The 25,834-nt window shown below is 41.9% G+C and overlaps 1 protein-coding gene across 4 annotated transcripts; it reads right to left on the reverse strand.

The window, feature by feature from the left end:
- Positions 1-1,403: 1,403 nt before the first annotated feature.
- On the reverse strand, positions 1,404-25,629 carry asxl2 (ASXL transcriptional regulator 2). 4 transcript variants are annotated; one of them, XM_021573837.2, is made up of 14 exons: positions 25,451-25,629; positions 23,397-23,479; positions 23,098-23,100; positions 22,126-22,234; positions 21,184-21,328; positions 18,155-18,217; positions 17,626-17,744; positions 12,097-12,211; positions 10,254-10,313; positions 9,535-9,698; positions 9,158-9,254; positions 8,819-8,924; positions 7,537-8,584; positions 1,404-7,391 (listed from the first exon to the last, which is right to left on the reverse strand). In XM_021573837.2, exons 1-14 carry the CDS (start codon positions 25,505-25,507, stop codon positions 5,253-5,255), a joined length of 4,308 nt encoding a protein of 1,435 aa, XP_021429512.2. In that variant the 5' UTR covers positions 25,508-25,629; the 3' UTR covers positions 1,404-5,252. The 4 variants fall into 4 exon arrangements, with proteins under 4 accessions (XP_021429512.2, XP_021429513.2, XP_021429514.2 ...); XM_021573838.2 differs by lacking the exon at positions 23,098-23,100; XM_021573839.2 differs by lacking the exon at positions 18,155-18,217.
- Positions 25,630-25,834: the final 205 nt, after the last annotated feature.

Below are 25,834 nucleotides of genomic sequence, written 5' to 3' on the forward strand. Positions count from 1 at the left end.
TTTTACGTGCACGGTATTTATATGATATGCGACGGTCAGCAGGTTTCCCGCAATATTCCAAACAATAGACTAGCATTTTTTTTCTCATGCATAATATGGAAACGACATGCATCTGATTTGACTGGTGATTGTATCTCTTAGTGGAGTGTAAAAGCCTTAGTAATGTGATGTGTAGTAATGTGAAGTAATGTGATACTGATAGTAGGCCTATAGTGTAAATTGTACTAGTATTAGAGTAGAGTAGTCACTCACATACATACATTCCTTAATGCCAGAAGAGGATGGCCCACCCCTTTAAGCGGGGTTCCTCTCTAGGTTTCTTCTTAGGTCCCTTCTTTCAAGTGAGTTTTTCCTGGCCACTGTGCTTCTGCTTTAGGCCGGGTATCTGTAAATCACTTTGCAACTACTGTTGATGTAAAAATGGCCTTATAAAATACATTTAATTGACATACAAATGTCACACCCAATCAAAATGTTTTTGCATTGTTATTTATTCATAATATATAGTTTGATAAAATACACTTTGTTTACAAGTGCTGATTACTATATTACATTCACCTGCATTTTAAAATGGAGACTTTCCAATCTAAAAACAGCAAAAATGACAGACTGATGGGAGCACACCCTTCACAAGACAAACAGACAGACATTTTTAAACCATTATTGGATGACACTTAAGAAATGTTTCCTCCTAACCAAGTCTATCCTCACCCTTTACTTTTTGTCCTTCGGTTTAAAAATGGGATCTAATCAATATATCCCTCTGAATTTAAGCTATCGATTTGTTAAAAAAGTCAATCATGGTTTGAGAGAAAAGGACAAAGTGGAGTAGGCTACTGAATCAATAATTCAATGCTCTCTTAAACTTTACGAGATGTCAGCTGCCTTTTTACAAAATGTGGGTAAAAACGACTTTCTCTTTGCAATCCACATATACACAAGTCAGTTAATAGAACAACATCAACATTCATAAAAAAATATAATTAATACTCAATACTAGATGTTGGGGGAACCAAATTAGACTAAAACATGTATTTATTTAAAATAAAATTAATACAATTTGATAGGTGATCAAATTAATTAACAAAGTTTGCAATGATAGGGGTCAAATCATAAATATTGGGTCTCATCTTTACAAGATATGCACCCTCCATATATGAACCATTTGGCTGCTTCCAAATGGCACTCTAATTCCATATATAATGCACTACTTTTGACCAGAGCCCATTTGGGATGCACACTTTGTGAACTTTTTGAGACGATAAAGAATCCTGTGACTGTAAATAAAGACGTCAATTCACTTTTAAACACACACACACACACACACACACACACACACACACACACACACACACACACACACACACACACACACACACACACACACACACACACACACACACACACACACACACACACACACACACACACACACACACACACACACACACACACACACACACACACACACACAATCCACAGACCACTTACAAAATGGTGCCATGAAATTGTATTCATTTTCCCCCAAATAAGCACATAATGCTGAAAATATGTGTAAGACAAAACAATGCCCCATATCTTATTAACCAAAGTCGTTACAAGAGCATACAGTTCAGATGGTTACAATATTCCAGGCAGGACTTCAGTGGAAAAGGACATGTAGATTTCCATAAAAATACATGGGTCATATAGAATCAGAAAACTTGGGGATGTTTTTTTTTTGCTACAAAAGTTATGTTGTGGTCTGTCCACGCTTTCACACAAAAACATAAGAAAAAGGGACAGCCAATATACACTCACCGGCCAGTCAATTAGGTATACCACCCCATTCACGAAAATGGATCGCTCCTACAGACAGTGAGTCACGTGGCCGTGGTTTGCTATATAAAGCAGGTAGACAGGCATTCAGTTACTGTTCGATTGAACGTTAGAATGGGCAAAACTAGTGACCTAAGAAACTTTTGAGTGTGGTATGATCGTCGTGCCAGGCACACCTGATCCAGTATCTGAGAAACGGACACCCTCCTGGGCTTTTCACGCACGAGAGTGTTTAGGGTTTACCGAGAATGTTGAAACAGTCCTGTGGGTGAAAACAGCTCATTGATTAGAGAGGTCGAAGGAGAATAGCAAGAAGCGTGCCAGCTAACAGGCAGGCCACAAACATATGAATAAAAGGCGCAGAACAACAGGGGTATGCAGAACAGAATTTCGGAACACACAACTCACTGCTATTGCAGTAAACGACCACACCGGGTTCCATTCCTATTAGCTAAAAACAAGAAGTGGCTCTAGTGGGATCACCAACACTGGATAATTGAGGAGTGCAAAAACATAGCCTGGTCTGACAAATCCTGGTTCCTGTTGCGTCATGCTGATGGCAGAGTCAGGATTTGCCGTAAGCAACATGAGTCCGTGGTCCCATCCTGCCTGGTGTCAACGGTACAGGCTGTTGACGGCGGGGTACCGCAGTCCAATCTGCAGCAACTGCGTGACGCCATCACGTCAGCATGGACCAACATCCCTGTGAAACGTTTCCGACTTGTAGAATCCATGCCCTGAACAATTCAGGCTGTTCTGGAGGCAAAGGGTAGGTCTGACCCGGTACTAGATGGGTGTACCTAAAAAAAAACTGGCCGGTGTAATGTGTATCATTCTAGTAAATACCCTGTTGTTTTTCAAAATGATTTGTAAATAGATTTTTTTATATTAAAATATATTACTTTAACTAGTCAGACATTTAAAAACGAGATCTGATCATTTTGTTTTCATAAGGTGACTTTGGCATCTTACCATGGAAATGATTTCTATAAAATATACCGTTACACAGCAACTATCTTCAGTTTTAGTCAGATCATTTCAAAAATATGATTGATACATTTTGCTTTTAGAATTGCAATCACCATGTATACCCATATGATGTTCCTTTGTTTTATATGTAGCTAGTAAATTGTATCTCTACCGCCCTTCAACCTGAATACTGTACCTGGAGCCTATACAACTTTGAATGGTTTCATGATAGCACAGCATTTAGCGTTAAAATACACATTTTTGTGTAGTTTCTTTTAGAGATATAAACTCTTTTGCACTAAAAAAAACAATATATTTTGGATATGCTTAAGCAAGGAACATAAAGCTAAATTAATTTCTAAATCTAGCTCAACGAAAGCCAATATTTACAAAGCAAAAGAATAATACAAGAACTGAAATCTTCATTTTTCTCCTTTCTTTCTCTGAGTGTTTTAAATGTACATCACTGCTAATAGTTACTCTGTTTTACACAAACAAACATATATGAAAACAAATGCGTCATGAGACAGAAAATCTACAAGTCGAGGTTTTAGGAGTTCATGGAGTCGGTAAACTTCACACGATGATCTGAGATGGCCTCAAGTTTGTAGCCTGGTTCCAGAAACGTTTGTGGTGTATTGCTAACTCCTATGGTCATTGCCATAAAACAACACAAACAGATCTGGAATCAGACTATACTCAGCTTGCTCCTTGAAGGGCACTATTTATCAATTTATTTGCGAAGTGCTTTTTACTTTTCATCACCATGTTAGAGTACAAACGCTGTACACAACATGTACTATACAGTCTCAGTGTCAGTCGCCCGTTAGTAGAAATAATGTTTTATAATCTAAATAATTTGAAATATCTATTTTCTTTTGACAGATCTGTAACTTTGTTTTTAGTACTGTATATATATATAAATGATTGATTGCGACCTTTAAAATCTATATAAATCAGTATTTGTACTCCCCCACCTACACACAATCCCCAAGGGGTAGATTCATATGAATGTAACTCCCTTCTTCACCTTTTAAAACATCATAACTTAAACTCCTGAATGAAGAGTGGCAGTCTTTAACATAACATTGTTATTACGTTCTACAAAAATAGCAACATTCATTTTTTTCCTTACTTTTTTAAAATCTAAACTATCTTTACAAAAATATAGCACAATAACATGTCCAAGTGCAAAATATTGCCAAGATTCAACTTTTGTCTCAAGTCTAAACGGTTAAGATTTGATTTGAACTGATCGGTGAATTGTACAAAACAAACTCTTTTTCAGATGGAATAGATGAAAGTGGAGGTTGCGGAGAAGAGGACAGCTCATAATAATGGCCGAAACAGAGCAAATGGATGTATTTGATACCATTCCACATAGTTTCGCTAAGCATGTCCTCTCCATTTAAGGAGCCACCAACCTCTTGTGTCGTCCAGTATAAATGATTTGCCACCCCACTGAAAACCATGTGCTGGGTTGAGTATGGCCACTGTGCATTTTACCCTGGTAACCAGGGTTAGGGTCAATTCCACTTCAATTCAGTCAATTCAGGAAATACACTTACAGTCCAATTTGTCTTTCTTTTCAAATTAGATTCGGAATTGAAATATAAACATTTGAATCAGTTTACTTCCAGAATTTAAATGGAACTGACCTTGCTCGTAACCGCTACTTGTTGATGATGGTAGATGACTTGATGCTGATTTGTTCCTTGGTGCAATAATAAAGAATTGAAACAGATCATGTCTACATTTATGTAGTGCTGAGCGATTAGTGATTTTTGAAGTCGGTTTGGTTTTGGTTCATTATGTAAAAAAAATTATTCCATTTTTCAATTTTGATGATCTTTTTAAACATTAAATGCACTATACATTATGTGGGTTGAATGCTGTAACACAGAATAAAACAATTAATAAAAGTCACATGATGGTAATGACTGGCCATTGTTGCGTATCACTTATTAACCATCATTTATTCACATTACTTTAATAAAATATTTGTTTTATTTGATGATTTTTTAATATATTTTTTTACTTCATTCCGAGTCATCATCTCATATAGAGCTGCTGCCTATGCTGTACAACAAAAATCACTATTTAGTAGTTCTTCAAAGTAAATAAGGCATACTTTTATGACCGCTAAATACCAACTATCAAACACTTCGATCATGTATTTTCATGCTCGCGAAGCGACTGCCTTCGATCTCTCTCGATCGCACGCTCTCTCTCCTCCCCGTGTCTTGCTCCACACAGACCGTACGTAGTTATTAGCACGTTTTCGGCGTTAAACTATGTAGAACATTGTCCTGTTAGGAACTACAACTCCCTACTACATCACACAGTTTCAGGCTTGATCTGATGTAACTCTACAGAAACTGCATAGAGCTAACAGAAATGCAATTCAAATAATTGAACCGACGAAAAATAATAGTTATTCGCTCAGCACTACATTATTAGTAGTTTTATCGTACCACTAGACACGAGACACAGAGGTTCGAAGGGCCAATGCAATCGTCATGGCAGAAGGCCCCACACCCTTTACACATGATCATAGCCTTGAGTCGGCAGTAGCATTTAGACTGAACGTCCTCTATACCAGTTCCCTCCATAAACCCCTGCTCTGGAGACCCCTCCCCCTGGCTGCTGTGGTCCAACGGGTGACCGGCAGGTATGGTGGTGACGGTCACTGAGAAAGACATGACACTGCCGGTGCCACTGCCGCTGTCCCCACCACTACCTGACACAGAGGGGGAGGAGCTAGAAGCGGTGCCTGAAGCAGCAGCATTGTGATTCAGAGCGTGAGGTACAGACATGCTGATGGTGCCACCGTAGCAGGAACCCAAAACGGATTCCTGATTATCGATTGGAGGTCTCTGAGTTTGAAAGGCAGATGGACGCTGGTGAGTACTGGGGTGAGTGGGGTCCATGGTCCCCACGTGGGGAGATACAGATAAACGATATTGCTCGGAATGACCACCCTGTTTAGTATTGCAGAGTTCCGGGTGCCTCCTGTGCTGTGATTGTGATTGGGTGAAAGGTTTGGTTTCTTTGGCTCTTGCAGAAGTGCCACTGTCTCTATCTGTACCGGCTGAGCTGTTGTCCTCCTGCTCTGGTATACAGCCCCCCACTGATGGAGACTCAGACATTATTCTGGAGCAGTGTTGAAAGCCCAGAGCTTCATCCATTTTTGTGACTGAGAAGCCCTGCTCTTCCATCTTGACTCCAGCAGGGTTAGAATGAGAATGAGACTTATTCTCCACTGACTCCTCCCCTTCGTTAGCCAGCCTCTCCCCCCCGATGTGCTCTCTCTTCAGATTGGCCAGTGGGGTCAGTGAGGTGTTAACGGTGGTCAATGGGTGGAAGCGTTTACTGCTCTCTGAGCCTCGTCCGTACGTGGAGACATTGAGGAGGTAGTGCCCTGACATGGCAGGCCTGGACATCCTCTTCCGTCCAGGGAACCCCGCGGAGAACCGGGGACGGTCCCCACACTCCTGGTGCCCCAGATTACAAGCTCCGAACTGGGCAGGCTGAGCTCCACCTGAGACCCCAAATGGCTGATTCTGGTGCTGGTGGGTGGCCCTGTGCATCAGAGCCTGAAGGATCTGTTCCTGGATGTCTTTGTTAGGTGTTTCCCTTTGATGGTGTTGGAGCTCTGCCAACATACCTGCTCTTGTTCCAGGTATGGTGGAAGTGGACTGGCCTATGGATTCTTGCTGTTCAGATCTACTGTTGTCCTCCACACCACCAGCGTGTAGGTATTGGCTCTTATTCTCACTACTGGCTGTTCCAGCAGTGCTGTGGGACTTTATCGTCCCTTTGTCATCATGGGAGGTTTTGGCCTGGGACATCTGGACATCGGCCTTGGCCAGAGGCTTGGGGAGGATCTGTTCCAGAGGGACCTCTTTCCCCTGGAGGAGAGATGTGACCAGAGGGTTGTTGGCTGGGATAAAGTGGCTAGCCCTGGCTGCCATGGAGCTTCCAGATACATACTGGCTCTTCACACCACACACAGATGAAGTGTAGCTAGAGGTTGACTGGGGACCTGGTGGGTATGATGTATGTTGAATGTTCCCATGTTGAGGTCCCATCAGAGAACCTGGGTTCATCAGACCATCGGAGTAGCCTCTCTGTTGGTCACAAGTGAGAGACGCTCTACCGGTGTTGGAGCTTCTTTGAGACAGGCTAAGGTCAAAGGGCACAGAGGAGCCTGATGATTGGACCGAACTGGAGTGGGCTGGTGTGGTGACTGCATCAGGTGATTGACAGGTAGATTGACCAGTGATGCTACTTACTGGCAGCCTGGTGGTTGACTGAGACTGGGTGGAGCAGGGGGGCCTGGAGTGGAGGGTCTGGGCTGAAGCTCTATGCTCTACAATGCCTCCTCCTGGTCCTGGGCCTGGTACTGCACCTTTAGAGGAGGAGCTGGCTGCAGCAGCTGCTGCTGCACGCTGGGCCCGGGCTAGCTGGGCTTTAGCCTTGATGTCAGCCAGAGTGCGAGCACCAGTGCGTCCGGGGCTGGGGCCAGGGCTGAGCGGGACAGGGGTCCTGGGGGACACCTGGGTTGGAGATGCAGGGACTGATAGGATTCGTGACACAGGAATCTGAAAAGGAAATTAAACAAGAAAGAACGCAAGCTTAACATGTGTGGGCCTTTCTGGTGTATGTATTCGTACCTGATGTTTTTAGTCACCACAAATACATTTCAATTTACAATATTTCATGTGTTTAAAAAATTACTTTATTTACCTTAAGCGGAGGCACTCTCTGAGCTGTTGTTATGGTGGCTGCTGGAGAGGTTACCACAGATACTGTCGGTGGAGTGATGCGGGCCCTCTTCTCTGGAGTCAGCTCTACTTCCTGTTCACTGGATGAGGACTTCCTTTTCAACGGCTCTGGGGATGGGGTGGTGGATATGGGGGTAGATACAGGGGTGGATACAGGAGTAGATAGAGGGGTGGATACGGGAGTAGATAGAGGGGTGGATAGAGGAGTGGATACGGGGGTGGATAGAGGGGTGGATACGGGGGTGGATACGGGGGTGACTGACACCGAGGCGCCTCTCTCTGGTGCAACATCTTCCCTCCTCTCCCCACTGTGCTCGTCCAAGCCCAGAGGCTCTGGCTTTGAAAGGTCGGACGGCAGTGATGATCTGAGCTTCGTCTGGGAGCAGACCTCTGGAGGACTCTCCAGGGCAGGGGACTGTGGGATCTCAGGGGACTGGGGGGTCTCCGGCTGAGCTTCTTTCAGCTTCTGTTCCTCTTCCTCCATCTGCTTCTCCCCAAGTGGAGTAACCATTAAGGTTGAGTCCACCACATCCTGCCTCCGCACAACAGGTGCCTCCACTGCCATTATAGGCAGGGATAAACCTCTGCTACGAGTCCTGTGTCTGGGGTACTCAACCTCCAGTGTCTTCTGTACATTTTTCGGTAATATAACTGGTGGGACTATGGGTGGGACTGGTACTGGTTCATCGTGAACAGGCTCTGGTTCCGGTCTTGGCTTGGAAAGCTCTATGGGTTTAGATGGAGGTTCTATGGGTTTAGATGGAGGTTCTATGGGTTTAGATGGAGGTTCTATGGGTTTAGATGTAGGGTTTATAGGCAGTGATGATGATCGGAGCCTCCTCTCTGACGAACGAGTATGGCAGCTGTTCTCAGGGACCTTGGGATCTTGCAGTGCTTGGCCAGCAGGACTTGGCTGTGTTGGAGGAGACAACTGGGGTTTGGTGGCTGGAGGCTCCAGACTGAGACCAGACTCAAGCAGCTCTTTGGATTCCTCTAAGCTGAGTCCAGAGCTGGATAGGAAGAGAGGAAGGGAGAGAGAGAGAGAAAGCATGAGCGAGAGAGAGAGAGAGAGAGAGAAAGAGAGAAATCGAGAGAGAAAGCGCGAGAGAGAAGTCAGCCAACTATAAAGAAAGGATACATCTGAGGGATATGCAAACAGAGGCTTGCAGGTAAAAAAAAAGCTTGAATGACATAACAATAACTACAATGTATTTTACAGATTCCAGCCCTGAAAAATGACTTACTTTTCACCATAGTAGCTCTCAAAGAAACTTTCCTTCCAATACTCCACCTTCTTCTCCTTCTCAATCTCCTGACGCATTCTCAGCTGCAACTCTGGAGTGAACTCACCTTCGTGGTTTGGAAAATATAAATAAAAAAAAAAAAAGGTTTATGAGACATTTAAAAAACCTTGTTACTGGGAATATGAAAAATTATGTTTAATAAAAAGCTATATTTTGAAGCAGAAGCACAGTAGCCTGGTCCAAGATCTGTTTATGCAGTCTTACCAATGGTCATTATCATGCTATTGACAATTAGCAAGACGGCACAAACAGATCCGGGACCAGGCTAGAAGCACTGACCTTCTGCCAGTCGTTCCTTCCAGGACTGAGCTGCTGATGTGAAAAACTCATTGTTCAAGGCAGAACTGGTGACCTTTAACAGACCATCCATACAGGCCTAAAGATACAGACAGAGATAACTTGTGTACATCATCATAAACTGCACCATCATTATCACTATCAATCGTGATAATCACTATCAGCATTTTTGTCATCACCATCTGCTTATCAATAGCATCATCATTGTCATTATCATCATCGGTACTTAAAGAGAGATGAGAGACTCCCCATGCAATTATTTCCTGCAAATATCTTGTGGATGATTACAGAAATGAATCGCAGTTGAGTCTCTTGGTTTTAAACCTCTTTGGCGCTAGAGACCTTATGGTGTCTAGTACCTGTTGGTCGACCTCAGGCAGTAGTGTGAGTAGCTTCTGTTGGCACTCTGTGGGCAGGACAGAAAAGGTGTGTTTGTTGATCAGGGCACGCAGGTTGGTGTTAACCAGGATAGAGTCTGGTGTCTCAACATCTATCTCTGCACACTTGGTACGCTTCAGTTGCCCTGGATAAAAAAATATATAAAAAAACACACAGCACAAGAGAAGATAAATCCACTGTAAATCATACAAAAGAACTAAAAAGGTTTGTTTGTGCTGTAGCCAACTCCTATGGTTGTTGTTATGTTTGGCATGTCAATGATTATGGGAGTTGGCAAGACAGCACAAACAAATCTGGGACCAGGCCAACAGAGACTGGTATGTGCAGTATTAGCCTACTATATCTAAATTACAAAGACAAGCTGGATGAGTCTACTACAGAGGCGGCAGGTAGCCTAGCGGTTGGGAGCATTGGGCAAGTGAATGAAAGGTCGCTGGATTGAATCCTGGAGCCGACAGGGTGAAAAAAATTGTCCGATGTGCCCTTAAGCATGGCACTTAACCCTAATTGCTCCTATAAGTCTGCGTCAGCTAAATGACTATAATGTAGGTCACGGAAGTAACACGATCTCGCCGAGGCAGTATTTGAATGGGCGATCACGCTGCTGCGGTATATGGAATGCACATTCTATCATCTGCATTCTGGAATGTCTGAAATACCTGAAATATCTAGTACTTACGTGCACTGAGTCGACTGGACCTCTGAGACATCTTCCTGGTACCAGAAGCAGGACAGGAGTCTGTTTGGATGGACAGAGAGGAGCATGATTTGATTTAAACACAATTCAGCCACACAAGTTGATACACTGGGTAAAATAAAAATTAGCATAAGACACAACTTATTTCCATTGTGGAAGCAGGAAAGGCTTACTGATGTACAAGGCAAAACTGGAACTGGATAAGAAAGCAACTTCTTTCACATATTGTTACATTACATCCTCATTCTAAAATGTATGAAATCAATTTTTTCCCTCATCAATCTACACACAATACCCCGTAATGACTAGACATTTTTGCAATTTTCAGGTCTCTCCAGAGATGTTCGATCAGGTTCAAGTCCAGGCTCTGGCTGGGCCACTCAATGACATTCAGAGACTTGTCCCGAAGCCACTCCTGCGTTGTCTTGGCTGTGTGCTTAGGGTCATTGTCCTGTTGGGAGGTGAACCTTCTCCCCAGTCTGAGGTCCTGAGTAATCTGGAGCAGGTTTTCATCAAGGATCTCTCTGTACTTTGCTCCGTTCATCTTTGCCTCAATCCTGACTAGTCTCCCAGTCCCTGCCACATAAAAACATCCCAATAGCATAATGCTGCCACACCCATGGTTCACCATAGGGATGGTGCCAGGTTTCCTTCAGATGTGACGCTTGGCATTCAGGCCAAAGAGTTCAATCTTGGTTTCATCCGACTAGAAAATCTTGTTTCTCATGGTCTGAGAGTCCTTTAGGAAAACTCCAAGCGGGCTGTCATGTGCCTTTTACTGAGGAGTGGCTTCCGTCTGGCCACTCTACTATAAAGGCCTGATTGGTGGAGTGCTGCAGAGATGGTTGTCCTTCTGGGAGGTTCCCCATCTCCACAGAGGAACTCTGGAGCTCTGTCAGAGTGACCATCGGGTTCTTAGTCACATCCCTGACCTATGCCCTTCTCCCCCCTTGCTCAGTTTGGCGGCCAGATCTAGGAAGAGTCTTGGTGGTTCCAAACATTCTCCATTTAAGAATGATGGAGGCCACTGTGTTCTTGAGGACCAATGCTGCAGACATTTTCGGTACCCTTCCCCAGATCTGTGCCTCGATCATGTCCAATCAATTGAATTTACCACAGGTGGCCACAGGTCAGCTTTAAATTTGAGGCTATTTTCATCCATATTGGGTAAACCATTTAGAAATTATGGCACCTTTTGTACACAGTCCCAAAATGTTATTGTCAACAAGAATATAATATGTTTCCAAACACTTCTACATTCATGTGTATGCTACCATGATTATGGATCATCCTAAATGAATCTTGAATGATGATGCGTGAGAATGTTTGAGTCATAAATATCATACCCTCCCAAAAATGCTAACCTCCCCTGTTATTGTAATGGTGAGAGGGTAGCATGTCTAACTTTCTCACTCATCATTATGACGATTCAGTCAGTCACGGTAGCATCCACATTAATGTAGAAGTGTTTAGAAACTTTTATTGTAAATAAGAATATAAATATGTAACTCCAAAATAACGCAATACATTATTTACCATTCATTTCTATTGTGCACAAAATAATCTGAAACACAACCAAAACAAAAGCTTGATGTGGTCCTTGCGTGCTATGAATATGGGACCAAATACTACTTTATTACACATAAGTGAATTTATCCCAATACTTTTCGTCCCCTAAAATGGGGGGACAATATGTGCTGTAATTTCTAAATGGTTTACCCGATATGTATGAAAATACTAGAGTACAGAGCCAAAACAACATCAAAACTTCACTGTGCCAAAACTTTTGGAGCTCATATACTGTACGTCTATGTCTGCCACCTACCGGTCTTAGTGGCAATGGTGTCAGCCATGTCCTTCACGTTCTTGATGAGCAGCCTTGGGCTGGAGGTGGTGGGCATGCCCCCCTGTCTCCGCTGGTTCCTCTGCTGCTTCAGCGCCTATGGGACAGAGAAGAAGGAGAAGGAAAAGAGGAATAGGGAGGGAGAAAAAAAGGAAGGAAAGGAGGAATGAAGAAAGGAAGAGATTATTTACCAGTGCCAAGATGAATGTCCGCTCCTGCGACTCCCCCCTCAACGTGGCATATTGAGTTTCATCATAGTGCTTGATGTTTTTTGCAACTGGACTTGAAGAAACTTTAAAAGTTCTTGAAATTTTGAAAAGGTTGAAAATGTCAGTGAAGACACTTGCTAGTGGTCAGCGCATACTCGCAGTACACGTCCTGGTAATCCGTCTGGCCCTGCGGCCTTGTGAATGTTGCCCTGTCTAAAGGTCTTAATCACATCGGCTGCGGAGAGCGTGATCACACAGTCTTCCGGTACAGCTGGTACTCTCATGCATGTTTCAGTGTTATTTGCCTCGAAGCGAGCATAGAAGTAGTTTAGCTCGGCCGTTAGGCTCATGTCACTGGGCAGCTCTCGGCTGTGCTTCCCTTTGTAGTCTGTAATGGTTTGCAGGCCCTGTCACATCCGACGAGTGTCAGAGCCGGTGTAGTACGACTTGATCTTAGTCCTGGATTGACACTTTGCCTGTTTGATGGTTCGTCGGAGGGCATAGCGGGAATTCTTATAAGCTTCCGGGTTAGAGTCCCGCTCCTTGAAAGCGGCAGCTCTAGCCTTTAGCTCAGTGCGGATGCTGCCTGTCATACATGGCTTCTGGTTGGGATATGTATGTACGGTCACTGTGGAGACGATGTCATCAATGCACTTATTGATGAAGCCAATGACAGATGTGGTGTACTCCACAATGCCATTTGAGAAGTCCGGGAAAATATTCCAGTCTGTGCTAGCAAAACAGTCCTGTAGCTTAGCATTTGCTTCATCTGACCACTTTTTTATTGATCTAGTCACTGGTGCTTCCTGCTTTAATGTTTGCTTGTAAGCAGGAATCAGGAGGATGGAATTATGGTCAGATTTGCCAAATGGAGGGCGAGGGTGAGCTTTGTATGCATCTCTGTGTGTGGAGTATAGGTGGTCCAGAGTTCTTTTCCCTCTGGTTGCACATTTAACATGCTGGTAGAAATGTGTTAAAACTGATTTAAGTTTCCCTGCATTAAAGTCCCCGGCTACTGGGAGCGCCACCTCTGGGTGAGCGTTTTCTTGTTTGCTTATGGCGGAATACAGCTCATTCAATGCTTTTTTAGTGCCATCCCCTCTTGACAGTGGAGAGAAAGAAAATACTTTTTAGAGTTAATTTCCTGCAATTCTACTTTTTGCCATTGGGCGTAGAGAAAATGTTGCAGTTTTGCAGCAAGTTTGTTTAAATTTTGCCATGGGGCAGAAAGATACAAAATATTTGTTGTTAGGGTGGAGAGCATGTTTGCAGTTTTTAATATGATATCTGAGTGAGATTGACTACCAAAATCAATGGGGGCCCCCTAGCCGGTAGTTTAGATAGCTGGCTAGACTTACTAAATTTAACCTTTATTTAACTAATCAAATCAAACTTTATTTGTCACATGCGCCGAATACAACTAGGCAAGTCAGTTAAGAACAAATTCTTATTTATAATGACGGCCAACTTCGGCCAAACCTGGACGCCACCCTATGGGACTCCCAATCACGGCCGGATGTGATGCAGCCTGGATTCAACCCGAGGACTGTAGTGACGCCTCTTGCACTGAGATGCAGTGCCTTAGAACGCTGCGCCACTCAGGAGCCCAAAAGAGTTACCCTATATAGTGCAGTACTTTTTTTACCAGGGCCCGCATAGAGCTCTGGTCAAAAGCAGTGCAATATATAGGGAATAGGGTGCCATTTGTGATGCAGGATAAGGAAGACCAATGGGAAGCTAGTAATACACTGTGGAGTTGTGGGATTGTGAGGAAATGAACACAACTCAGCCAATGGTATTTTTTTCCCCAATGCACACTCATGTCTTTTAAAATAACTTACACAAGGTGTTGTTTTCTTTGTAACAAAGAAGTTATTAAAATTTAACAAGCACAGTGAATGTCAAGTGTGCATTTATTCTACAAAATTGGTGTCTTTAGCCAAATTAGAGCAACTAGAGCTACAGTTTATTAGCATAGAGAGCAAGCAGTGTTTTCCACTAGCGCCGGCTGTCGGCTAAACAGTTGATTACAGACTCATTTATTGCCGGCTACTTAAATTAAACTAAGCTACTTTTCAATTGGCTAGTCAGAAACAAATTCAGCAGAGCCCTCTTCAACTAAAATGAAAGATATGCATCTTCTAGCGATCTATTGAAAGGACAGGCACCTGTCAGTCACAAAGTGAGCGTTGACAGGGAAACACTGCTGGTTTGACAGTTTAATATCTCATCCAGGTACCTGTGGGCAGTGTGATTTGTGTGCTCTGTGGTTGGTTGCAGTCTCTGAGTGAATTTCAGGGCTCTATAGAGTGACCATATGCGCCTAAAACAGATGTGTGTGCGAACTGAAAAAGTAAAGTATAAGAACGTGCAGGTTTTGATTTATAGCAACATATAAATGCTGCTGTAGCTATTTTCATAGCATTTCTGCCGATTGGTTTCATCGCTGGTAGCTAATCACACAGAAGAACCATTGAAGTAAGAACGATTTAGGATATACACTACCGTTCAAAGGTTTGGGGTCACTTAGAAAATGTCCTTGTTTTTTTAAAGAAAAGCCTTTTTTTTGTCCATTAAGATAACATCAAACTGATCAGAAATACAGCGTAGACATTGTTAATGTTGTAAATGACTATTGTAGCTAGAAACGGCTGAATTTTTTATGGAATATCTACAAAGGCGTACAGAGGCCCATTATCAGCAACCATCCCTCCTGTGTTCCAATGGCACGTTGTGTTAGCTAATCCAAGTTTATCATTTTAAAAAGATGAATTGATCATTAGAAAACCCTTTTGCAATTATTTTAGGACAGCTAAAACTGTTTAAAAGATTAAAGAAGCAATAAAACTGGCCTTCTTTAGTTGACTAGGCCGCCCAACTCAAATCAATTATTGTATGGATGAACCCAGCAACAACAGGTAAATGGAGACAGATGCAAATCCAACAAATAGAAAAAACAATAAGTTCAACTATATTTATGAAGACAATCAATACACTCACTAGGAAGATAAAAAATACCTTTATAAATAACACCATAAAAGGTCTGGACAAAGAAAACAAAATGCATCCAAACAGACCTGATCTACAGTATCTAGAAACACGTCCAAGACAATCAACACTACTCTGGAGGAAATACTCATGGATACTTAGTGAAGATTTTTCAACTAGTATAATACAATCAAAGTACAAACGGCACATCACACCAAGTTGCTGGGTAACCGTGGGGAGAGCAGGGCTAACCAAACCCATACTCCTGCCCAGTCCTCAATCAATTCTGGCCCAAAGTATGCAAAGAATTGCATGATACATTTGAAAGCTCACTTTATCTAAATCCAGAACACATACTCCTGGGGAGAACCCCTCATGCGATAAGTACCTCTTCAGAATTCTGATAACAGCATTTACTAGATTACTAGAAACTGACCTAATCCGCTGGCACCACAAATAAGCAATTGGAAAGAGACAATTCATGAAATCTCTACTATGAAAATTATAACTCCTAGAATATGAAACCAAATTACTATTTTTGAAACAATTATTATTACAAAAATTACAGACATTATATTCTGAAATATTTATAGGCCCTAACAGGAGATAAAATTGTAATGTTTTAAATGGACGGGTGTGGGTGGTCACGTGTGTGTGTTCCTGTGGATGCGTCCATCATTACTTTAAGACATGAAGGTCAGTCAATGTGGAAAATGTCAAGAACGTTTCTTCAAGTGCAGTCACAAAAACCATCAAGAGCTATGATGAAACTGGCTCTCATGAGGACTGCCACAGGAAAGGAAAACCCAGAGTTACCTCTGCTTCAGAGGATAAGTTCATTAGAGTTCCCAGCTTCAGAAATTGCAGTCCAAATGAACGCTTCAGAGTTCAAGCAACAGACACATCTCAACATCAACTGTTCAGAGGAAACTGCGTGAATCAGGCCTTCATGGTTGAATTGCTGCAAAGAAACCACTACTAAAGGACACCAATAAGAAGAAGAGACTTGCTTAGACCGGTGGAAATCTGTCCAAATTTGAAATTTTTGGTTCCAACCGCCGTGTCTTTGTGAGACACAAAGTAGGTGAACGGATGATCTCCGCGTGTGTTGTTCCCACTATGAAGCATGGAGGAGGAGGTGTGATGGTGCTTTGCTGGTGATACTGTCTGTGATTTATTTAGAATTCAAGGCACACTTAACCAGCATTGCAGGTTTGCGCTTAGTGGGAATATAATTTGTTTTCAACAGGAAAATGACACAACACACCTACAGGATGTCTAAGGGCTATTTGACCAAGAAGGAGGGTGATGGAGTGCTGCATCAGATGACCTGGCCTCCACAATCATCCAACCTCAACCCAATTGAGATGGTTTGGGATGAGTTGGACCGCAGAGTAAAGGAAAAGCAGCCAACTCAGCATATTTGGGAACTCCTTCAAGACTGTTGGAAAAGTATTCCAGGTGAAGCTGGTTGAGATAATGCCAAGAGTGTGCAAAGCTGTCATCAAGGCAAAGGGTGGCTACTTCGAAGAATCTAAAAATGTAAAATATATTTTGATTTGTTTAACACTTTTTTGGTTAAAAATCTCAGCATAGAGCCCTGAATTTGCACTTCTCGTGCAATGTAAAATAAGTGGTACCGATGTGTCAAAATCCACTTAGCCATATCATCATTTTCTGGCACATTAATTTATTTTATTTTGGGTGTTGCACATAGCAGCCACTTTTCATTTGTTTTTCAAGATAATGTGTGCAATGGACAATTTTTCTGTTAAAAGAAAATACATAATTTAAAGAACAAACATTGTGGCAGATATTGCAGTAAAACTGTAAATAAAACTTTGATCAAGAGAAGACAGGTTAAATGTTAAAAAGGTTTAATGTTATTTTACTTAGGAGATCGTGCTGATCATAGGAGCCGAGGCCTAGACAATATCCAAAATAACTAACAATACACTGAATTCATACATTCTTAGTGATGTAAATTGTAGTCATGTCCAATAACAACAACTTTTTCCAATCTGGGAGATTGAATAATTCCATAATTTAGCTGTGTATTTTGGATGGAATCAAGGCATTAGAATGTACCAGAGGCCATCAAAATATAGGTAATTCGGGCCAACAAAAAAAAATACGTTGGGAAGGCCTGCCTAGCTAATTTTTCTTTTGGCTGGCTACTTCAGGTACTTGTAATGAGGCACCAGGTCAGCAGCAGTACTTTGAACTTTTATTTACCCAGATTAGTCTTGTTGAGAAAAGAGAGAACAGGTCTCTATTAACCAGTGAAAAAAAGACCGATAGAGAATCAGCCCACCTGTTTGAGAGCCTTCTTGCTGTGTTTCTGTGAGGGAGAGATGAGCTTGCTACTGGGGACAGAGGGAGATGAACAACGTGGCTGAGGAGACGACGGATCAGATGGCAGCGTGGAGGGCACTGGGAAGGAAACACAGCACAACTTAAGACACAGTCAATAACACATTAATACGCTTAACAACAACTGACAATGTTCACATCCAAAACACTGATAACATTTACATAAATACACAAGTTGTATGCTGATTGAGTGTTTCAGTTCATCTTTAAGATGGATATACCAAAGTAGATACGTTTTGTTTTGCAGTCAGACACGATACAAATCTACGTTGCATCTAAAAGATTGCTGAAAACATACACACAAAGTTGCCTGGATGTGCATTGCATTTAATTTTTTTTATCGAAGACTCCTCGACTTTCCAACCGCCAGAAAAAAAAACTGTTAGTAGCAAGTTTATGTAAAACAACTTTTGTAATGGTTATTTCCTGTTTTTTTTAAAACAAGGCTTACATCTTTATTTCTCACTCACCGTAGCTGTTATCCTTGGACTTGGGTCTTTTGGGGTCTTTTGATAGCATTTGCTTTGATGGAGCTTTTTGCATTGATATTAAGAACAATAAAAATAGAAAACAGAAAAGAAAATAATATATCCCCGTGCTCAGAAGATATGCTGTTACTTTACTTCAACGGTTCCTTAACTTGTTCATATGTGTATATGAGGAAGTGGTCACAGATCTGACTCAGACAAAAAAAGAATTTCCTGTTGTAACCGTTGCTTAAAATGTTTAAGGGGCAGAGAGAATAACAAAAATGGCCTAAACTTCATCTCGTTCTAAAGTGTCACTACGATGGGCAACAGTCTGATGTCTAGTATTAATCACAAAATGTACAGCTGCACACTCAATACTGAAAATGGAAACACCACAATAACTTGAGCGGGACAGGCACCTAAATATAAAGAGTAATGGTCGGCACCGAAATGAGTATCAGCACCTACAGTGCCTTCGGAAAGCATTCAGACCCCTTAACATTTTCCACATTTTGTTACATTACAGCCGTATTCTAAAATGTATGAAATGCATTGTTTTACTCATCAATCTACACATAATACCCCATATCAACAAAGCAAAAATAGTTTTTTGTAAATGTTTGCTAAAAACAGAAATACTTTATTTACATAAGTATTCAGACCCTTTGCTATGAGACTTGAAATTGATCTCAGGTGCATCCTGTTTCCCCATTGATCATCCTTGAGAAGTTTCTACAACTCCATTGGAGTCCACCTGTGGTAAATTCAATTGATTTCACATGATTTGGAAAGGCACATACCTGTCTATATAAGGTCCCACAGTTGACAGTGCATGTCAGAGCAAAAGAACAGGCCATGAGGCCCAAGGAATTGTCCGTAGTGCTCAGAGACAGGATTGTCTCGATGCACAGATCTGGGGAAGGGTACCGAAACATTTCTGCAGGATTGAAGGTCCCCAAGAACACAGTGGCCTCCATCCTTCTTAAATGGAAGACGTTTGGAACCACCAAGCATCATCTTGGGTATAGCATCATACCCAAGAAGACCTGAGGCTGTAATCACTGGCAAAGATGCTTCAACAAAGTACTGAGTAAAGTGTAATATTTGTATTTTTTATTTGTAATAAATTGGCAAAAATTCAACAACAAAAAACTGTTTTTGCTTTGTCATTATGGGTTTTGTGTGTAGATTGATGATGGGGAAAAAAACAATGTTATCTATTTCAGAATAAGGCTGTAACGTAACAAAATGTGGAAAAAGTCAAGGGGTCTGAATACTTTCCGAATGCACTGTATTTCAGTCAATTTCAAGTATTGGAATAATAGCCTAATCATCATGGAAAAAGGTGAAGCTAATAAATACACTGCTCAAAAAAATAAAGGGAACACTAAAATAACACATCCTAGATCTGAATGAATGAAATATTCTTATTAAATACTTTTTTCTTTACATAGTTGAAAGTGCTGACAACAAAATCACACAAAAATGATCAATGGAAATCAAATTTATCAACCCATGGAGGTCTGGATTTGGAGTCACACTCAAAATCAAAGTGGAAAACCACACTACAGGCTGATCCAACTTTGATGTAATGTCCTTAAAACAAGTCAAAATGAGGCTCAGTAGTGTGTGTGTGGCCTCCACGTGCCTGTATGACCTCCCTACAAAGCCTGGGCATGCTCCTGATGAGGTGGCGGATGGTCTCCTGAGGGATCTCCTCCCAGACCTGGACTAAAGCATCTGCCAACTCCTGGACAGTCTGTGGTGCAATGTGGCGTTGGTGGATGGAGCGAGACATGTCCCAGATGTGCTCAATTGGATTCAGGTCTGGGGAACGGGCGGGCCAGTCCATAGCATCAATGTCTTCCTCTTGCAGGAACTGCTGACACACTCCAGCCACATGAGGTCTAGCATTGTCTTGCAGTAGGAGGAACCCAGGGCCAACCACACCAGCATATGGTCTCACAAGGAGTCTGAGGATCTCATCTCGGTACCTAATGGCAGTCAGGCTACCTCTGGCGAGCACATGGATGGCTGTGCGGCCCCCCAAAGAAATGCCACCCCACACCATGACTGACCCACCGCCAAACCGGTCATGCTGGAGGATGTTGCAGGCAGCAGAATGTTCTCCATGGCGTCTCCAGACTGTCACGTCTGTCACATGTGCTCAGTGTGAACCTGCTTTCATCTGTGAAGAGCACAGGGCGCCAGTGGCGAATTTGCCAATCTTGGTGTTCTCTGGAAAATGCCAAACGTCCTGCACGGTGTTGGGCTGTAAGCACAACCCCCACCTGTGGACGTCGGGCCCTCATACCACCCTCATGGAGTCTGTTTCTGACCGTTTGAGCAGACACATGCACATTTGTGGCCTGCTGGAGGTCATTTTGCAGGGCTCTGGCAGTGCTCCTCCTTGCACAAAGGCAGAGGTAGCGGTCCTGCTGCTGGGTTGTTGCCCTCCTACGGCCTCCTCCACGTCTCCTGATGTACTGGCCTGTCTCCTGGTAGCGCCTCCATGCTCTGGACATTACGCTGACAGACACAGCAAACCTTCTTACCACATCTTCATATTGATGTGCCATCCTGGATAAGCTGCACTACCTGAGCCACTTGTGTGGGTTGTAGACTCCGTCTCATGCTACCACTAGAGTGAAAGCACCGCCAGCATTCAAAAGTGACCAAAACATCAGCCAGGACGCATAGGAACTGAGAAGTGGTCTGTGGTCCCCACCTGCAGAACCACTCCTTTATTGGGGGTGCCTTGCTAAATGCCTATAATTTCCACCTGTTGTCTATTCCATTTGCACAACAGCATGTGACATTTATTGTCAATCAGTGTTGCTTCCTAAGTGAACAGTTTGATTTCACAGAAGTTTGACTTGACTTGGAGTTACATTGTGTTGTTTAAGTGTTCCCTTAATTTTTTTGAGCAGTGTATATAGCGAAATATACAGTATTCTACCTCTGGTCGTCCCTATTTCCTTATCAAAAAGACAGTGATGTTATAAATATATTGTGAAGTAGTATCATACCTCTCCTCCTCCACTGTCCCCTCATGCCCTCCTGGTTGTTAGTATAATTGTTGTTCTCTGTGCTCTGGGAATCAGACAAATTATCACTATCGTCCTCCTCGGATCCCTCCTCAGACAGCTCCTTCACCACGTCCCCAATGTCCTTCTACTCACAGACACACAACATACATATACGTTATACACAAATTATATAAACACAACACATTATATACAAACACACAACATACACTGAGTGTACAAAACATTAATCAGTGTAGACGAAGGGGAAGAGACAGGTTAAAGAAGGATTTTTAAGCATTGAGACATAGATTGTGTATGTGTGCCATTCAGTGTATTATATATTTAAGTGCCTTTAAATGGGGTATGGTTGTAGGTGCCAGGTGCACCGGTTTGTGTGAAGAACTGCAACGCTGCTGGGTTTTTCAAGCTCAACAGTTTCCCATGTGTATCAAGAATGGTCCACCACCCAAAGAACATCCAGCCAACTAGAAACAACTGTGGGAAGCATTGGAGTCAATATGACACCTTGTAGAGTCAATGCCCCAACGAATTGAGGCTGTACTGAGGGCAAAAGGGGGGGGGCAACTCAATTTTAAGAAGGTGTTCTTAATGTTTTGTCCACTCAGTGTACACATTCTATAATATACACACCACAATAAGATTTTATATACACACCCCCATAACACGGACTGCCTTGAATGACTCCTAACATTCAGAGCAATTAATAATGATTCATGTGAATTTCCAATTGAGTCATAACGTTGCTCTACTTTTCATTCTCCTTCCATAGAGAAGCGGTGTCATCATAAATACTTTTAACAGCTCATAATTATTGACACTGTGGCGCTGCCTATTAGTAAAAAAAATGTCATGTCAATCCCACAGAGATATGTCGGCGCTTATTGGTTTCATGCTTTAGATTTATAGAAATGTTAAACTGACCTTCAGTGTGTAGACCCCCATTCGTCCAGGAACTTTGTAGAAGATCCCTTCTTCACCACGAGAGTTGGTGTGGAGCATAGCATTGAGACAGGCCAGCGGGGAAGTACCACTAGATAACAGGGGAAGAGGAAATCACAGCCAGTTACATCCAATGAAGCAGACAGCTGACTGGCCACTACAGAGCCGACTTGAACTGTACTGTACTGGCTCTGACATTTCCTTTTGACATTGTCCTTTCCAGCATAGTTTCAGCAACTATTGAGGATGTGTAGCCAGGGCACGCTGGCCAACCCAGTACACCTCAGCCTAGCCCGGGTTAGGCCCTATAGTGTGAATCAGGCGCCAGTGTACTGTATTCAGAGCTTCAACTGAAATTATTAGACTGTGCTGCCTGAAATAAAAATACCTGACATGCAAGAACAAGTTGTTAATAACATGTTGTAACTTCTTGTTACAAGTACAAGTTGTTAATAACATGTTGTAACTTCTTGTTACAAGTACAAGTTGCTAATAACATGTTGTAACTTCTTGTTACAAGTACAAGTTGCTAATAACATGTTGTAACTTCTTGTTACAAGTACAAGTTGCTAATAACATGTTGTAACTTCTTGTTACAAGTACAAGTTGCTAATAACATGTTGTAACTTCTTGTTACAAGTACAAGTTGCTAATAACATGTTGTAACTTCTTGTTACAAGTACAAGTTGCTAATAACATGTTGTAACTTCTTGTTACAAGTACAAGTTGCTAATAACATATTGTAATTTCTTGTTACAAGTACAAGTTGCTAATAACATGTTGTAACTTCTTGTTACAAGTACAAGTTGCTAATAACATGTTGTAACTTCTTGTTACAAGTACAAGTTGCTAATAACATGTTGTAACAAGTACAAGTTGTTAACATGCAATAGGAAAAACAAACAACATTTTAGTGAGTTAAGGGAGGGAGGGGCAAAACTTGCTTTGTCTTACCTTCTGGATGACAAGAGTGAAACAAATGAAACAAGAAACAAAATCATTAGAATTATGTGAATGTAATAATTACCACCAAGAAGAAGAAAAGAAAAAGGGAAAGGACATGAGCAATCAATCAAACAAGAAGAAATGAAATGGTGCTATTCATAAACAAAACTAGGCCTAGTGTGCTGACCTTGTGTATCAAAAATGAAGTCAAAACTGTGAAGAGCGACCTAAAGGAACCTTAAAAGGGGATCTTTAAAAGGACATTTTCTTTGAAAACAAACAGAAGACATATGAGACTGTTTATTTACCTAATCTCTTTCAGTCTCTCCCTCTGGATCACCTGTAGGATCTCTTTGTGGCTCATAGGTGTGTTGGGGTACTTTTCTAATACCTGAAAGAATAAAGCACAAAATCAGTCAATGGATTGCAGTGTAATAATGTGTAATATATATCTAAAACCACTTGAGAGTGTAAAACAACCTCTAGCCTAAAGACAATAACATATGTCAACCTGTCCTATACTAGTATTCACATTGCTTATGGTGTTACTACACATCATCAACCCACACTTATATAGTTGGGCCTAGTGGTATGGAATTAGGACCTAGTTGTATGAAATGAACATGTCAATTGAGTAAGCTTCAACTGAGCTCTTAGAGAAGGAGTACTGATATACGATTAGTTTAGCCTTTTAGATCACAATTAATAAAATGACATAGACAGGGAGGACCTGATTCTAGATCAGCACTCCTGCACATAAGTTTTTTAGCACATTCATTAGTAGTGTGGTTTGTTAAGACATGAAGTCAACCTCTGGGAATGAGTCTGTCAACAATGATTTAGTGCATGCTTTTACCCATTGTCAAGAGAATATGTGACTTGCTGGAAATAAGACAGACCTCAATGACCTCACCAAAGCATGATTCACTTCCTTTGTGTATGTGTAAGAAGAGAAAGCCTGAGCAAGATCACCACAATCATAGCTGATGTAGCTAGCCTAAATTATAGCCATGATGACGTCACCACAGACAGAACAATGAGACAGATATTTCACTGGAAGTATAAATGTGAAGCATCATCTTGGCGTTTCCACTCACTACCAAATATGGTAATGAGAGGAAGCTCAGTGGCCAGCAGTGGGAGAAGATGGAAGGAGATGGATTTTGGCCGAAATTCTTCAAATTATCTCATGACGAAAGATTTGGTCTCAATACAGTTTTCAGTTCCCCAAACTAAAATATGTTTTTAACCGAGTGGACTAAGTTTTGTAGACCCTTTGCCAAAGTTTTTAAAAATCGCGATGTTTAGGAGTGCAAAGGCGAATTGAGTTATTGGACACGCGCATTTCACAGAGTAGGCGTTCCCTAACGGACATATGCAGATGATTGCTAAAACAGGCAAATAGGATCTCGCTAACTTGTGCTTGGCTCTGCCCACCTCCTTGCTTGTTCTGCCCAATATTACTAATTTGTTCCCATTGACAGACTGTGGTCTATCTTGATTTAGTTATACAAATCTTTGATGTCACAAAGGTTTTCATTTGAATAGTAGGCGAACTGTCAGCTGTCAACTAACGACTGTTAGCTAACTGGCTAGCTATGTTATTGCTGTTACTAGTTTTAATTAGCTACAGACACACTAACATAGCTATTCAAAACTAGTAACAGCAATGATCTGCTAATACATGTAGCCATAGGCAGCTAAGCATGTTAAAAAAAACAAATGGCCAATACAGTGACCAGGTAGCTAAAACAACTTTATAAATAGTTTATAAACACTACCGATGTAGCTACTAGGTAGCTATTTGTAGCTAGCTAGCAAGTTGACTACTACTACCATGCTAACGTTAGCTGTCGTTCATTGGTCATTACCTAGCGTTATAGCTAATGTCCATCGACATAGGGCGATTAGAACTAGCTGGAGAGCTAGAAACTTGACAACGGCCATGTTTCAAAGTATTTTGTCAGATCAGAAAAAGCTGTCAAACTGAATTTGAGTTAGCATAGCTTGCTAACTGGCTAGCTGTACGCTCGCGCAACACTTCGTGTTTACTTTAAAGCAACAGACATGTCTGCGTGTCTGCGGTCGAAACAATAATTCTGTCAATTTCCTATCTACAACTTCAGCAACTAAAGCAAACTACATGGAGACACTGATATAGCCATTTTTTGTAAATGCACCCACAAGACTGTCAAGCCAATCTTGATGGACTTCCAGTGCTTAGCTAGCCGACAAGCAGGCCTTGCGTTGCAGACGCAACATTTCGTCTGCACCAGCGGGTCATGAACTCATAAACAGTTGTACAAGTGGGAGCGAAGGGAAAACAAGCACAACAAACGTTGAATAGAACGACAGTAAATACCGTTTTAGCAGCTTCTGCCCATGTCCTCCCCTTCTTTTTCTTCTGTCTCTCCCTCATCGCTGCGGTCTTGTGCTGATTAGTGTTGAATATGACAGTGTGTTAGTTGAAATGTTGCTTTAGTTACCGCGCAAGACCGACCGCTTCTGCCATATTGGGCTTTTACTGCTTTACTGTAAGGAGTGTCATGTGACCCAGAGAGAGACGTCATCTTACTGTACAAATGACAGCTGTCACTGGAAAACGCGTATTTAAAAACATTTGTTTTACTTCGCTATAAAACAAATGACATAGCTATAAAAAATAATACCATGACCGTTATTACTGTCAGAACATGTGACTATTTTTGGGAGATGGTGGTGTTTTAGGCTAGAATAAAATATTAGC

The sequence above is a fragment of the Oncorhynchus mykiss genome, chromosome 19 (assembly GCF_013265735.2).
Source record: "Oncorhynchus mykiss isolate Arlee chromosome 19, USDA_OmykA_1.1, whole genome shotgun sequence".
In the NCBI taxonomy this organism is placed as follows: domain Eukaryota; kingdom Metazoa; phylum Chordata; class Actinopteri; order Salmoniformes; family Salmonidae; genus Oncorhynchus; species Oncorhynchus mykiss.